This window comes from Mobula birostris, chromosome 3, assembly GCF_030028105.1.
Source record: "Mobula birostris isolate sMobBir1 chromosome 3, sMobBir1.hap1, whole genome shotgun sequence".
Lineage (NCBI taxonomy): Eukaryota > Metazoa > Chordata > Chondrichthyes > Myliobatiformes > Myliobatidae > Mobula > Mobula birostris.
In genome coordinates this window covers 121500599-121516886 of record NC_092372.1, presented here as the reverse complement: position 1 = coordinate 121516886, position 16288 = coordinate 121500599, and the positions used below count along the sequence as shown (strand labels likewise).

Sequence of the window (16288 nt, the reverse complement as noted above, 5' to 3'; positions counted from 1 at the left end):
CCGAGACTCTTTGTCAGGACTGCTGACAAAGGGTCTCGGCCCGAAACGTCGACTGTACCTCTTCCTACAGATGCTGCCTGGCCTGCTGCGTTTACCAGCATTTTTTAATGTGTGTTGCTACAAATTCCCTCTTTTGGGATCCAGCACCAAACTGATTTTCACAACCTACCTGCATATTGTAACCCTCCATGACTATTATAACATTGTTCTTTTTACATGCCTTTACTCTCTCCACTGTAATTCGTACCCCACATTCTGGCTACTATTTGGAAGCTTATATATAACTCCCATCAGGGCCGTTTTACCCTTGCAGTTTCTTAAATCTACCCACAGGATTCTACATTTTCTGATCCTTCATCATCTCTTTCTTATGATTTAATTTCACTTTTTTTTTTTAACCAACGAAGCCACACTACTTCCTCTGCCTACCTTTCAATACAATGTCTATCTTTGGATGTTAAGCTCCCAACTATGATTTTCTTTCAGCCATGCCTCAGTGGTGGCCACAACATCATACCTGCCAATCTCTAATTGCACATCAACATCATCTAACTTATTTCATTTACTACATGCATTGAAATACTCAGTCCCGTATTCATCACCCTTTTAGATTTTGCCTCCGTGTTACACTTCAATTCACCCCACAGACTGCAATTTTGCCTGTCTCTCCTTCCTCACATTCTGACTACACTCTGCACCTACTTGCCCTCGTCAACTCTATCATTTCAGTTCCCACCCCCCTACCAAATTAGTTTAAACCCTCTCCAACAGCAAACCTACCCATAAGAATATAGGTTCCCCTTGGATTCAGGTGTAACCCATTCTTTTTGTCCAGGTCATATCTTCCCCAGAAGTGATTCCAATTATCTAGAAAACTGAAACCTTCCCCCTGCACCAATTCCTCAGCCGTGCATTTATCTGCTAAATTATCCTATTCTTACCCTCACTTGTGCAAGGCACTGGTAGCAATTCAGAGACTCCTATCCTGAAGGTCCCACTTTTCAGCTTCTCCCTAACTCTTTGTATTCTCTCTCCAGGACTTCCTCCCATTTACTACTTGTGTCATTGGAATCAATATGCATCACGACTTCTGTCTGCTCACCTTCCCACTTTTGAATACTGCAGTTCCTGGGAGGCAACACAGCACCTGGGTGTCTTTTTTATGTCTACAGAATCTCCTGCCTGCTCCCCTAACGATGGTATCTCCTTTCACTACTGCACTTGTCTATCCCCCTTCCCTTCTGAGCCATAGAGGCAGACTTAGCTCCAGAGACCTGCTCACTGCACTTTCTCCCTGGTTGGTCATTACCACCCCCCCACCAACCGTATCCAATGCAGGATAATTATTATTCAGGGGACCAGCCACGGGGGTACTCTGCACTGACTGCCTATTCTCTTCTCTCTTCTGACAGTTCACCCAGAAACCTGCATCCTGCACCCTGGGGGTGACTACCTCCCTGTAACTCCCAATTATCATCTCCACATTCTCCCATGTGGCTCCAAAGATGGTCACAGCTGAAGGGTGGTGGTGGGGATGAGCTCCCACCGCTAAACAAATGCTCTTCATGGCGTGCGTCTCAAACAGCCTCTGACAACCAAGTCCAACTCCTGGCCTTCATGTGTGGCATAGTTCTTATGCCCGTCGGAGCTGTTCTCACTGACAGGAGAAGGGGCAAAGGCGGGCCACTGGCACCTTAAAACCAGTTGCTCCGGGCAGATGGGGCTCGTTAACCACGGATTGTAGCTCATCTAGGAGAGGGAAAACTCCAGTTTCAAACCTCCGCTGCCTTGCGGCTATACCCGCTCACGGGAAAGGCTTTGGGAGTAAACCCTGAGGAAAACTCCGGAGTCGGAGACCCGAAGGCGGCTGACTGCTGTACCCAGCACCAGCACGGCAACTCCTGCGATGCTGCTGGCACCAAACTGTACCGACTTTCGTCGTTCCTTTGGACCTGTCATCAGCATGGAGAGGGGGGTCCCACTGCATGGGCAACAAACAGAGCTCCATATCAACTCTGCCCTGGCTTGCACGCTGGAGAGGCCACACCAGCTTCGCTCCAGTGACTACCAGAGGCGCATGGTTGACCACGACCGACAGAGGCCACACATTCTCCCGTATAAGCTACAGCTCCAGTTCCCTACCACAGCCCCTAAGAAACCGCAGTTTGGTGCCCTTCGTGCAGATGTAGTTATCAGGAGGTCTACCAAAGTTTTCACATTTCATACAAGGAACATACCACAAAATCTGGACCCATTCTTAGTGCACTATGTACTAGCAGAAAATAATACCTACTAGAAACTTACTTAGAGCCTGCATTTGTGCTTGCCCCAGCCTGTTCTCACCCAAGTCTGCTGAGCCAAACCCAGAACACTCTAACACTGCCCCACTAACACAATGGCCATTCCACTTACACCTCCCTTTGTTTTTTTGCCTCAAATAAGACTCAATGCCAATGAGTCTTGCAGTTTTCAAACAGCTCCTGCCCTGCAAGATATTGCTCTCTTACTCAGCCCTTCAAACAGTGATTCACTTGCAACAAGACTTGCAGTCTTCAAAGGGCTCCCACCCTGCAAGATGTCACTCTCTCACACACTCCTTCAAAGTAAGGTGGAATGCAGCATCCTTTCAGGTGGAATGGAATGATGTGGGAGGAATTTTCAAAATATTTATCCCTCAAACCAAAAAGAAACTAGCTGGTGACCTGATTGCTCTGTCTGAAACATGGTGTGCACTAATGGCTGCAAACATTCAAACGTTCAAGTAGAACTTCTCTCGATCTAACTAGCTTGAGAAAAACAAGCATCCAGATTATGAAAGTGCTTACCTCAAACTTTTCGGTCTCTACAAACGAGTCCTTCATCCCTGTGTAACACTGCAGCAGGCGGTTCCCCAGGTCACTGGGATGCATGTTCAAATCTCCACCCAAAATGGTGACATCTGCTGTTTTGCCTGTGTGGCTGGGAAACAAAGAAAGAAGTACTGATGGGGCTCACTGAGCGGTCTCGTTAGGAAGAGTGGCACTGGCTTTGCACACTCCTTACCGTATGAATTGCCCCAGCTCCCAAGCCTGCAGCAAACGGTGAGGGAGATAATCGTCCTTTTCCCTGCAATACTCTGCGTGAAGCTGTGGGCGAGAAGACAGCCAGGTTTGATCCTGAACTCAAGCAGTTCAACTTTCAACTCACAGCAACATCTTACAGCAGCAACAGCAAGTCAAAATGTAGGGACAGGCAGGAGGTTAGAGAGAAATTGGACAGGGTCGGTGGGGGTGGAATTGAGAGTGGAGTAAGGGGGTAGACAGAAGAGTGATGGGATGTGGGAGTGAGGAGCAGGGAGAAATGAGTGCGGAAGAGCAGTGAGCACTATACTACTGTGTGCAGTTCTGGTCATCTACCTACTAGAAAAATATCACTAAGACTGAAACAGTACAGAGAAAATTTACAACGATGTTGCCGGGACTTGCGGACCCCAGTTATAGGGAAAGGTTGAACAGGTTAGGACTTCATTCTCTGCAGGGTAGGAGAATGAAGGATAATTTGACAGAGGTATACAAAATACGAGGGGTATAGACAGGGTAAATGCATACAAACTTTTTCCACTGAGGTTGGGTGAGACTAGACCTAGGGGTCATGGATTAAAGGTGAAAGGCGAAATGTTTAAGGGATCTTGATGTGAGTGGGATCACCTTCACTCAGGGGGTGGTTAGAGTGTGGAATGAGCTGCCAGCAGATGTGGTGGATGCTGATTTCAACACTGAAGAGTTTTAGATAAGTACATAGATGGGAGGGATATGGAAGGGTACACTTGGGAAGGTCCAGGTGCAGGTTGATGGGACGAGTCAGAATAATTGTTCAACATGACTAGATGGGGCGAAGGGCCTGTTTCTGTGCTGTAGTGCTTTGTGACTCTATAATGTGTACCTATATTTAAGCAATACGAGGAAACCACATGAAATGTCAGCAGTAGGCAGACACAGAGAGAACTGTGCAATTTCCTGCATGAGCAAGTGACAAATTTGTGTTCCGGTTGGCCCTGACACACTCACCTCACACTTAGCCATCACTTACATGAGTCACATAAACATGAACGATGATCCCTTGGACCTTCAGAATGACCAGGCCAACAGACTTCCCACCAAACCAGTCGCCATGGTGCAACTGGAAGACAACGGAATTATGGATTGTTGCTTTGTCGTGGTACAAATGCTGTCCTTTAATCAAGCATGTTATAAATGCTCAACTCAGCCTGAAGCTTTGCTCAGGTTTCAGAACTGCATATAGTCAATGAAACAAGTTAAAATCTAATGTACGGTCTGTGATCAGAGTTATTCTTAGGTTCAGAGAGTGCAGAATATCAAGGTTCTTTACTTCTGATCTTTTCTTCTAAAATTCCTCCCTCATCCTCAGACTTGAAATTCCATGGAGACTTGTCACATTTGAGCACATTACCCAGCGCACTTTCTACAAGACTAGGCTTCATACCTGGCCAGTGGGGCTAGGTGCAGGAAGTAGATAATGCTCAAATGTAAGTATTCTAATCTGCATCAGAGACTCTCAGCTCAGCATAATTCCTATTCCATTGTGTAATTTATTTGTTTTAGTTCCTTTCATCAGTTGACTAAGTGCACTTTGTAGCCAGTGTGTGGAAATACATGCAATAAACAGGGCAACAATTTCTACTGATAAAGTTTCTACTGATCTAGAGTTCATTTTTCATTTGTCTGGTAACCCTTGTTCCATACCTTATAAGGATAGCCATTTAGGGAGTAGCGGTAGAGGAAAGAGTCAGTTATTCTGTATCTGGAGAAGACACACAGTCCGCTTCCTATTGCGCCGCTAAAAGAGAGCCAACAGATGACATTCACAATGACAGTGCTCAGTCACATCAAGTTACATTGATCACTACATACATTTCTAAATTAGTCTGACCTCATTGAGATAGATAAACACAACCTCCAAGAGGACCGCAGCCTTGCTTTGGTTAGCAGGCTTGCATACCTCAATAACCCGGAGAGCTGTGCTGGCTGGAGGCAGGGCTTTAGGCTTTAGCTCTTGATTGGGTAACCCATGCCAAAAAGGTCAAAGGGTACAAGCCAGACTAAGAGTAGTCCACCGGTCTTCCAGGTTCGGGGGTTCAGCTTGGGGCTAAGAACCCTGACTGGTAAAACAAAATTGTTATGGAAACAGAAATAAAGAATCCTTGCACATCTCAGTGCGATGGTGGTCCTGAGTCTCCACCTGGGACTTGCGTGACTGGCGGTAGTGAAACCCAAGAGGAAGCTACTGACATGAGGAAGGAAGCCCTGAACACCACCAGAGACAGAGGACTTTCATTGCTGCCCGAAACACCAGCAACCTAACAGCAATGTTGGTTAGGCACATAAACACAAGTCACCACATGATGCATCCATTATGTGGAATTGGGACATTAATGGCTTCGTGATGTATTATTAACTCATTGGAAATGCCTGGCAATCTACAGTTTACTAGTAAGCCGCAAATGAGGGGCAGCAATTGACAAGAAAGATCTTGATAGCCTTTTCCTTTCAGAATACTTTTGTGGCCAGGAAGAGCGAGAATGTACCCACACCTAAGCTTCTACTAACTCACACCTCCCTCATGCTCAAGTCCCACCAAGCGTTCACCCCGATCACATCCCACCCACAGCCTTACTCAGTTGGAGCCCCAGCTATCAAATTGCTTCTAATCTCCCAGGAAGGCAGTGAATTTAGCTCTTGGACAAGACATCAGGGTCACCAGTTCACTGGAAACGATGCCTTTTCAAATTAGACCTGCTGTGTTGTAGCCACTGCTCTGAAGCTGCATTCTATAATAACCTTTCCTCTGTGCTCACACCCATCTCATATCATAAGCAAATAAAGGCACCACAAGGAATATAAAGGAGACTCCAAGTGGTAGTTTTACGTAAGCCTTATTCGCTATGCCACATTATGTTGAGGTTAGTTCAATGGAGAAGGACAAGGAAAAGAATATTTTCACTATAACCTTCCCCCAATATTCCAGTCAATATGGACCCAAACTCCTCAATGCTCCTCATAAGTCTTCTTCATCCTAGTAATCAACCTCATGAACATTCTCTGAGTAGAATAAACTTTTCTCGGGCTTCCAGCTAGATACAGGTATCGATTTTAACTGATGTTTCAAAGACAAACTCTTCCATCTTCTTCAAGGAGGACGTGTGGGCATGTCTAGTCCAGTGGTATTTATACCCCAATTGTCTGTCCCTCCTGATTGGTTAGTCTTCTTCCAATTGGGTTTCCGCTGTTCCATCCAGTTTACAATTGCATTCCAGTTCTTACTCAGAGTGAGACCTTCATCTTTGTTAAAATTCTTTTCCTCTAGTTTTACTTACCAGACGGTCCCAATGGCGCGGCACAGTAGTTTTGTGCAGTCGAAGTCAATCCTATGACCATTATGAATGCAATGTTCTGCTACCGCTGATTTCTCTGGGTAACCCAAATAGGCACATTTCCTTGAAACACACATCAAAGTTGCTGGTGAACGCAGCAGGCCAGGCAGCATCTCTGGGAAGAGGTGCAGTCGACGTTTCAGGCCGAGACCCTTCGTCAGGACTAACTGAAGGAAGAATGAGTAAGGGATTTGAAAGTTGGAGGGGAAGGGGGAGATCCAAAATGATAGGAGAAGACAGGAGGGGGAGGGATGGAGCCAAGAGCTGGACAGGTGATTGGCAAAAGGGGATACGAGAGGATCATGGGACAGGAGGTCCGGGAAGAAAGACAGGGGGGGGGGGACCCAGAGGATGGGCAAGAGGTATATTCAGAGGGACAGGGGGAGAAAAAGGAGAGTGAGAGAAAGAATGTGTGCATATAAATAAGTAACAGATGGGGTACGAGGGGGAGGTGGGGCCTAGCAGAAGTTAGAGAAGTCGATGCTCATGCCATCAGGTTGGAGGCTACCCAGACGGAATATAAGGTGTTGTTCCTCCAACCTGAGTGTGGCTTCATCTTTACAGTAGAGGAGGCCGTGGATAGACATGTCAGAATGGGAATGGGATGTGGAATTAAAATGTGTGGCCACTGGGAGATCCTGCTTTCTCTGGTGGACAGAGCGTAGATCTTCAGCAAAGCGGTCTGCCAGTCTGCGTCGGGTCTCACCAATATATAAAAGGCCACATCGGGAGCACCGGACGCAGTATATCACCCCAGTCGACTCACAGGTGAAGTGCCGCCTCACCTGGAAGGACTGTTTGGGGCCCTGAATGGTGGTAAGGGAGGAAGTGTAAGGGCATGTGTAGCACTTGTTCCGCTTACAGGGATGAGTGCCAGGAAGGAGATCAGTGGGGAGGGATGGGGGGGACGAATGGACAAGGGAGTTGTGTAGGGAGTGATCCCTGCGGAATGTGGGGGGGGGGGGGGAGGGAAAGATGTGCTTAGTGGTGGGATCCCGTTGGAGGTGGCGGAAGTTACGGAGAACAATATGTTGGACCCGGAGGCTGGTGGGGTGGTAGGTGAGGACCAGGGGAACCCTATTCCTAGTGGGGTGGCGGGAGGATGGAGTGAGAGCAGATGTACGTGAAATGGGGGAGATGCGTTTAAGAGCAGAGTTGATAGTGGAGGAAGGGAAGCCCCTTTCTTTAAAAAATGAAGACATCTCCCTCGTCCTAGAATGAAAAGTCTCATCCTGAGAGCAGCAGCAACTTTGATGTGTGTTGCTTGAATTTCCAGCATCTGCAGAATTCCTGTTGTTTGCGTTTAATCCTAGAGATGCTGCCTGGCCTGCTGCGTTCACCAGCAACTTTGATGTGTGTTGCTTGAATTTCCAGCATCTGCAGAATTCCTGTTGTTTGCGTTTAATCCTAGAGATGCTGCCTGGCCTGCTGCGTTCACCAGCAACTTTGATGTGTGTTGCTTGAATTTCCAGCATCTGCAGAATTCCTGTTGTTTGCGTTTAACAACTCCCTTGTCCATTCGTCCCCCCCATCCCTCCCCACTGATCTCCCTCCTGGCACTTATCTGTGTAAGCGGAACAAGTGCTACACATGCCCTTACACTTCCTCCCTTACCACCATTCAGGGCCCCAAACAGTCCTTCCAGGTGAGGCGGCACTTCACCTGTGAGTCGACTGGGGTGATATACTGCGTCCGGTGCTCCCGATGTGGCCTTTTATATATTGGCGAGACCTGACGCAGACTGGGAGACCGCTTTGCTGAAGATCTACGCTCTGTCCGCCAGAGAAAGCAGGATCTCCCAGTGGCCACACATTTTAATTCCACATCCCATTCCCATTCTGACATGTCTATCCACGGCCTCCTCTACTGTAAAGATGAAGCCACACTCAGGTTGGAGGAACAACACCTTATATTCTGTCTGGGTAGCCTCCAACCTGATGGCATGAACATCGACTTCTCTAACTTCCGCTAGGCCCCACCTCCCCCTCGTACCCCATCTGTTACTTATTTATATGCACACATTCTTTCTCTCACTCTCCTTTTTCTCCCTCTGTCCTTCTGAATATACCTCTTGCCCATCCTCTGGGTCCCCCCCCCCCTTGTCTTTCTTCCCGGACCTCCTGTCCCATGATCCTCTCGTATCCCCTTTTGCCAATCACCTGTCCAGCTCTTGGCTCCATCCCTCCCCCTCCTGTCTTCTCCTATCATTTTGGATCTCCCCCTCCCCCTCCAACTTTCAAATCCCTTACTCACTCTTCCTTCAGTTAGTCCTGACGAAGGGTCTCGGCCTGAAACACCGACTGCACCTCTTCCTAGAGATGCTGCCTGGCCTGCTGCGTTCACCAGCAACTTTGATGTGTGTTGCTTGAATTTCCAGCATCTGCAGAATTCCTGTTGTTTACATTTCCTTGATGCGGGTTTCAACTGTGCATCCCAACTGGCCAATATATGCTGCTCCACGTCCACAGTGAATCCTCTGTCCTGAGTCCTGGGTTATCTTTGACCCGCATAAGCTGTGATTTGAGCTTCCTTACGGGTTTGAGTACTAATCCAGTATTCCTTCAGGATCCTGGCGATCCTTCCAGAAACTGTGGAATTGTAGGGAAGACAGGTGATAGCGACAGGTTCCTCCTCGTTGTTAGGTTTCTGGTTTTTTTGTCGGCCTTTTTAAGGGACGTATTGAATTTGGATTGACTTCGGCTGCACAAAACCACTGTGCTGTGCCAGTGGCTTCTGGGACTACCTGGTGAAGGAAGCCACTGAAATAAAACTGGAAAAAAAGAAATTTAACAAAGACGCAGGTCTTTCTCTAAGCAAGAACTGGAGTTCGATTGTTAACAAGGTGGGATGGCAGAAACCTGATTGGATGAGGACTAGCCAATCAGGAGAGACAGATGTGGGGGTATAAATATCACTGGACTAGACATGCCCAGGCATCAACCCTGATGAAGATGGCAGATTTTATCATTGAAACGTTGGTTAAAATCGGTACCTGCACCTGGCTAGAAGCCAGAGAAGAGTGTATTCATCATTTACACTGGGAAAGCACTAGATCCTTATTCTCTGAATAGAAAACTCCTTCCGTGTATTAAGACCATGTAAAGCACTCCAGTGTGATCTCACCACATGCTTCACCATTGCAGTGACTTCTCTATTCTGTACTCCATCAACTGTTTTCCACTCTGATTACTACTTCTACCTACAAATTAACTTTTTGTTTTATGTACGCCAGGCCCCTCTGTACTGTAGCATTCTTTATCCTCTCTCCATTTCAGAAATCCTGCTTTTCCATTCTTCCTACCAAGTTGGAGTAATACAAGTGTAACACATAGCATTACATTCCAGCTGGGAATGTGCTTCTCTGCTTGCTAAAGCAATTTCTACCACTTTGTAGAACTGGTATCTTCATTATCAAGCAACTCACATAAAAGTTGCTGGTGAACGCAGCAGGCCAGGCAGCATCTTTAGGAAGAGGTATAGTTGACGTTTCGGGCCGAGACCCTTCGTCAGGACTAACTGAAAGAACAGCTAGTAAGAGATTTGAAAGTGGGAGGGGGAGGGGGAGATCGGAAATGATAGGAGACGACAGGAGGGGGAGGGATGGAGCCAAGAGCTGGACAGGTGATAGGCAAAAGGGATATGAGAGGATCATGGGACAGGAGGCCTAGGGAGAAAGAAAAGGGGGGGGTAAAAAAAACAGAGGATGGGCAAGGGGTATAGTGAGGGGGGCAGAGGGAGAAAAAGGAGTGAGAGAAAAAGAATGTGTGTATATAAATAAATAACGGATGGGGTACGAGGGGGAGGTGGGGCATTAGCGGAAGTTTGAGAAGTCAATGTTCATACCATCAGGTTGGAGGCTACCCAGACGGAATATAAGGTGTTGTTCCTCCAACCTGAGTGTGGTTTCATCTTTACAGTAGAGGAGGCCATGGATAGACATGTCAGAATGGGAATGGGACATGGAATTAAAATGTGTGGCCACTGGGAGATCCTGCTTTCTCTGGCGGACAGAGCGTAGGTGTTCAGCAAAGCGGTCTCCCAGTCTGCGTCGGGTCTCGCCAATATATAGAAGGCCACATCGGGAGCACCGGACGCAGTATATCACCCCAGCCGACTCACAGGTAAAGTGTCGCCTCACCTGGAAGGACTGTCTGGGGCCCTGAATGGTGGTGAGGGAGGAAGTGTAAGGGCATGTGTAGCACTTGTTCCGCTTACAAGGATAAGTGCCAGGAGGGAGATCGGTGGGGAGGGATGGGGGGGACGAATGGACAAGGGAGTCGCTTAGGGAGCGATCCCTGCAGAATGCAGAGAGCTGGGGGGGGGGGGGAGGGAAAGATGTGCTTAGTGATGGGATCCCGTTGGAGGTGGTGGAAGTTACGGAGAATAATATGTTGGACCCGGAGGCTGGTGGGGTGGTAGGTGAGGACCAGGGGAACCCTATTCCTAGTGGGGTGGCGGGAGGATGGAGTGAGAGCAGATGTACGTGAAATGGGGGAGAGTCTTCATTATCATTTGCTTTAACTACCTACTTTGTGCTGTCATTAAATTTGGCAACAGTACTCTCAGACCTTTGTGTGAATCAATAACAAAGGTTGAAGATGGGTGTGGGCCTGGCACTGACCCCTGCGGCAAATCACTTGCCAATCTGAAAACAACTTTGATTTCTATTAGTTAGTAAACTCACAACCGTGTAATTATTCAAAAGCCACGATGCATTGTTCAGTAACTTGGTAGCTTGGCAAATATCTTTTGAAATTTCAAATGAATTTACTTTGAACTTTAGCCAGCCACTTAGTCTGTGATTCTGGTTTTTGACTGAGAGCAACTATACCTTTATATCGACTTTGGCCTGATGGAAGCTATCTCCTTTCATCTAGCTGATATAAGGAGATAGCTCATTTGTTGATAAACTCAGTTTATCAATTGAGGCCATGTCTTAATCAACATCATTCTCTGCTGCATAAAGGACCTAAAGGTGCATTACACGTCTTGCATTTGAGATTATTTGTTGCGAACTTCCAAAAGGTTCATCTTTAAAGGGTCATGCATTCATTAATGAAGGGGGTTGTCTCAATCAATTTGGATTAGTAGTACTCTGGGCTCTGTTTAACATTATATAGCTTAATTTCTATGTCACTTTAAAACTATATCCTTCTATAGCCAATTAATATGCTCATTTGTCCATTTCTCCAACAGATACAACTACACACCTTCTGAAGTACACAGAATATGGCTGGGCACTTGTCAACTTGCATCTCAAGAAGTGGTAGTCCTGTTCACTCCATACCTAAAAACAAAATAATAAGTCTCAGTATTTTGCTGTTCTCCAACCCCCCCCCCCCCCACACACACACACAGAAGCACATAATCTAGACCAGGTGTTCCCAGGCTGTGGTCCACTGACTCCTCAGTTAATGGTAGCGGTCGATGGTATAAAGAAGGTTGGGAACCCCTGATCTCCACAGCTAGTGACATCGGGGAGTATGGAAATGATGACAGTTTGAACACTCAGTAGACTATTGTTCCATTGTTTCAGATTTGACCTAAAGACACCGGCCAGCACTTCCTCAGCTCCATAATCACAAATAGATGAATCAGGCTTTGCTGTGCGTTCACTCAACTACACAAATCTCTGCATGAAGACATGCATAATTCTGTCTGAAATGCTCATCATTATTCTCAGGAATTTCTCTGAAGTCAACGTGCATACTGTCTCAGGAAGAGGCTTTCTGTATTGTAATGGAGACATAAGAACTGCGATACTGAGACAGGAATTCAACATGAAACACTGACAATTCCTCCCCCCACATGCTGCTTGATCTGCTGACTTCCTCCAGCAGATGGCTGCTGCCTCTGTTTTGTTGTGCTTAACCCTTTTCCTCAGTCATCTTACTTCTTCTCATAGTGACATGGGAGCAGATTCAAAGCCTTCTCTCACCTTTACAACTCTGATTTAACATGTTTTTTAAATTTCAAAATACACTTTATTCAAAAATAAAATTATGTACAATAAACCGTTTAATGACTCTCAATCCTTTACAGATGTTTCCATTACGGGCTTTATATTTCCACACTTTTAGCCACCGACATGGCGCTCTGTTGTTTCATCTTTCCACACCATTGTTGAGGGGTATACCCCCCGCCACCCGACCCCTCCCACTCCCACGGGAGAAGAACACTAAACCGTGGACCTTCCCCACCGGGCCCTTGTGGTGGCTGCACCGAGTTTCAGTGCATCCCTCAGCACGTACTCCTGCAGCCGGGAACGTGCCAGTCGGCAGCATTCTGCCACGGACATCTCCATGTGCTGGTAGATCATCAAGCTTCAGGCCAACCAAAGAGCGTCCTTCACCGAGTTGATGATCTGCCAGCAGCACCGGATGTTGATCTCCGTGTGCGTCCCCCGGAACAGCCCGTAGATCAGAGAGTCCTCTGTTATGCAGCTGCTGGGGATGAAATGTGACACCAGCCCGTCCATCCTCCTCCACACCTTCTCTGCGAATCCACAGTGTGCGAAGAGGTGGGTCACAGACTCCTCCTCACTGCAGTCCTCCCGTGGGCAGCGTGCTGTGGAGACTCCTACAGCTCAGAAATCACCCGAGCTGTCTTCAGATTTGTCTGGGGATCCAAGATGGAGCTAGTCAGACGGGCCACCATGCACAAGTCCCTGGACAATGGGGGCAAAAACATCCCCAATGTCGCCCTCACCCTGATGGCCAGCTTCGTGTGTGGCTGCATCAGGTTGTGTGTAGAACCCAGATATGTGGGCACCAAGTACCACTACGTGCCCAGGTTCTACTTGTCGCCCTGGCTACGAAGGATGGGTCTGGCCCCACTCCCGCGCTACGCCCCAGTCAGCTGGTCGTTGCTGCCATACCTGTCCTTCGTAGAAAAGTCCTTCCAGGTCAACGCCTTTGACCATAGGGCCATCAGGCAGTGTTCGGCACGTAATGTCCTGCAGGCACTGCAGGAGAAGGTCGTGATGGACACAGTGGGGTGGTTCCCTGAGCAGACCGTCCAGTTCCTCAGGCAAAATGCCTCATCGCCAGACCTCACCAACAGGCACCAAGACCTCGCCTGGCTGGCGGTGAGAGGGGCCCTCCCTGTCAGATCCCGCCTGTACGGCTGGGACGTCGTCTGATTTAACACAATACTCATTGAAAGGCAACTGCATTTCAGAAAAAGCCTTGAAAAATATTGAAGCTCCTACACTACCCATAGCTGCAATCCTTCCACACAGTGAGGGTGAGAAGGTACTAGAACTGCTGCCTCACAGCACCAGAGACCTGGTACAAAGGGTACTGTATGTGTGGAGTGTGCACATTTTCCCTGCGACTGTGTGGGTTTGCCCTGACTTCCCACACATATTTTTTCCTTCAGTATTCACCAATAAGAGGGACATTGACAATTAATATGCTTCAACATGTTGACATTAAGAAAGAGGAAGTGCTTGAATCTTCGGAAAACATTGGGATAGATAAGTCCCTGGGAGCGGATGGGATATAGCTCTGGTTACTACAGCCAGTGAGGGCAGAGATTGCTGCAGTTTGGTGATGATCTTTGCATCTTCAATAGCCACAGGAGTGGTACCAGATGATTAGAGGGTACAAAAATGTTATTGATTTCTTCAAGAAAGGGACTACGAAAACACTGGGGAATTATAGACTGGTGAGTCTTACTTTAGAAGTGGGCAAATTATTGGAGAAGATCCTTAGAGACAGGATTTGCAAGCGCTTGAACAAGCATAAACTGATTAGGGATAGTCAACATTGGCTATGTGAGGGGCTGGTTGTATTGCACAATCCTAATTGAATTCATTGAGAGTATGACAAATCACTTTGATGAAGGTAGAGCAGTGGATGTGGAGTACATCGATTTTGGTAAGGCATTTGATAAAGTTCCCCATGATTCAGAAAATCAGGAGGAATGGGATCCTGGGAAACCTGGCTCAGAATTGGCTTGTCCATAAAAGGCAGAGAGTGGTTGTAGATGGAGTGTTTTCTATCATCAGGAGGTTGATAAACAGTGGTGATCCCAGGGATCTGTTCTGGGACCCCTGCTCTTTGTGATTTTTATAAATTACTTGTCTGAGGAAGTGTAAGGGTGGGTTAGTAAGTCTGCAGATGGCACAAAGGTAGGTGGAGTTGTGGATAGTGTAGAAAGTTGTCGTAGATTACAAGGGGACACTGACAGGATGCAGAGCTGGGCTGACAAGTGGTAGATGGAGTTCAGCCCTGAAAGTGGGAAGTGAGGGCCAGCTGGTGGCACAATGACATCAGTGCCGGACCCGGGAGCGGAGGTTCCTGGGTTCGAAACTAGTCAGGTCCGCTCCTGAGTACGCTTTCCATCCGTGCCGGGTTGAGTGTCGAGATCGCAACTCGACCTTGTAAAATAAAGGGAAAATACTGCGAAAATGTCTGTGTGAGGAGTGGCGCGCCACACAGTCTCTCTCTTGCTCCGCGCCTTGTAAAAAAGCCATGAAAAATACATCATCACGGACGCACGCACGGACACGCAGATGCACACGCACAGACTCGCATGCACACAGGCACACGCCAAACAAAAGAGTGGGAAGTGATTCACTTTGTAAGGTTGAATTTGAAGACAGATTCATAATTGCAGGAATCCTAAGTTTAGAGGAATAGAGGGATCTTGGGATCCACGGCCATAGTTGATAGGGTAGTTAAGAAGGCATATGGTGTGTCGTCCTTCATTACTGAGGGGATTTAGTTTAAGGCTGTGAAATAAGAGAGGGTGTAGAGGAGATTTACCAGGATGCTGCCTGGATTAGAGAGGATGCCTAATGAGGATAGGTTGAGTGAGTCAAGACTTTTCTCTTTGGAATGAAGGAGGCTGAGAGGTGACTTGACAGAGGTGCACAAGATAATGAGCCAGAGATTAGGTGGATAGTCAGAGACATCTTCCCAGGGTGGGAACGGCTAGTATAAGGGGGCATATTTTTATGGTGATTGAAGGAATGTATAGCAGGTAATGTCAGAGGTATGCTGTTTACAGAATGATGGATGCATGGAACACACTGCCAGGGGTTGTAGAAAAGGCAGATACATTAGGGTATTTAAGAAACTCTTAGATAGGCACAGGGATGATAGAAAAATGCTGGGCTGTGAAATAGGAATAGTTAGACTTATCTTAGAGAAGATTAAAAGGTCAACAAAACACTGTGGGCCAAAGGACCTGTACTGAGCTGTAATGTTTCATTTCAAAAGATGTATAGTGTCTATAAAACGTATTCACCCCCCTTGGAAGTTTTCATGTTTTATTGTTTCACAACATTGAATCACAGTGGATTTAATTTGGCTTTTTTGACACTGAACACCGGAAAACAATCTTTCATGTCAAAGTAAAAATAGGTCCCTACAAAAATAATATGATTTAAAATAATAACAAGTATAAACACAAAATAATTGATTGCATAAATACTTACCCCTTTCAAGTTAGTACTTAGTAGGTGCATGTTTGGCAGCAATTACAGCCTTGAGACTGTGTGGATAGGTCTGTATCGACTTTATACAACTGGGCACTGCAGTTCTTCATTATTGTTCTTTACAAAACTACTCAAGCTCTGTCAGAATGAATGGGAATCATGAGTGAACAGCCCTTTTCAAGTCCAGCCAAAAATTCTCATTTGGATTAAGGTCTGGACTCTGACTTGGCCACACCAGGACATTAACTTTGTTTTTAAGCCATTCCTCTGTAGCTTTGGCTTTATGCTTGGAATCATTGACTTGCTGGAAAAAAAATCTTCTTCCAAGTTGTAGTTCTCTTGTAGACGCATCAGGTTTTCCTCCAGGATCTCCCTGTATTTTGCTGCATTCATTTTAGCCTCTACCTTCACAA

General features: G+C 46.8%; 1 protein-coding gene across 3 annotated transcripts in view; it reads right to left on the bottom strand.

Moving 5' to 3' along the window:
- The window catches only part of LOC140195245 (sphingomyelin phosphodiesterase 2-like), a 57428-nt gene that overhangs the window by 21614 nt on the left and 19526 nt on the right, over positions 1 to 16288 (bottom strand). For all 3 annotated transcript variants that reach the window (XM_072253275.1, XM_072253276.1, XM_072253277.1), the window contains 5 exons: positions 11641 to 11717; positions 4743 to 4836; positions 4069 to 4158; positions 3043 to 3125; positions 2826 to 2958 (listed from right to left, as the gene is read on the bottom strand). In XM_072253275.1, coding sequence (XP_072109376.1) covers positions 2826 to 2958; positions 3043 to 3125; positions 4069 to 4158; positions 4743 to 4836; positions 11641 to 11717 — 477 coding nt within the window. The remainder of the gene's footprint in view (positions 1 to 2825; positions 2959 to 3042; positions 3126 to 4068; positions 4159 to 4742; positions 4837 to 11640; positions 11718 to 16288) is intronic.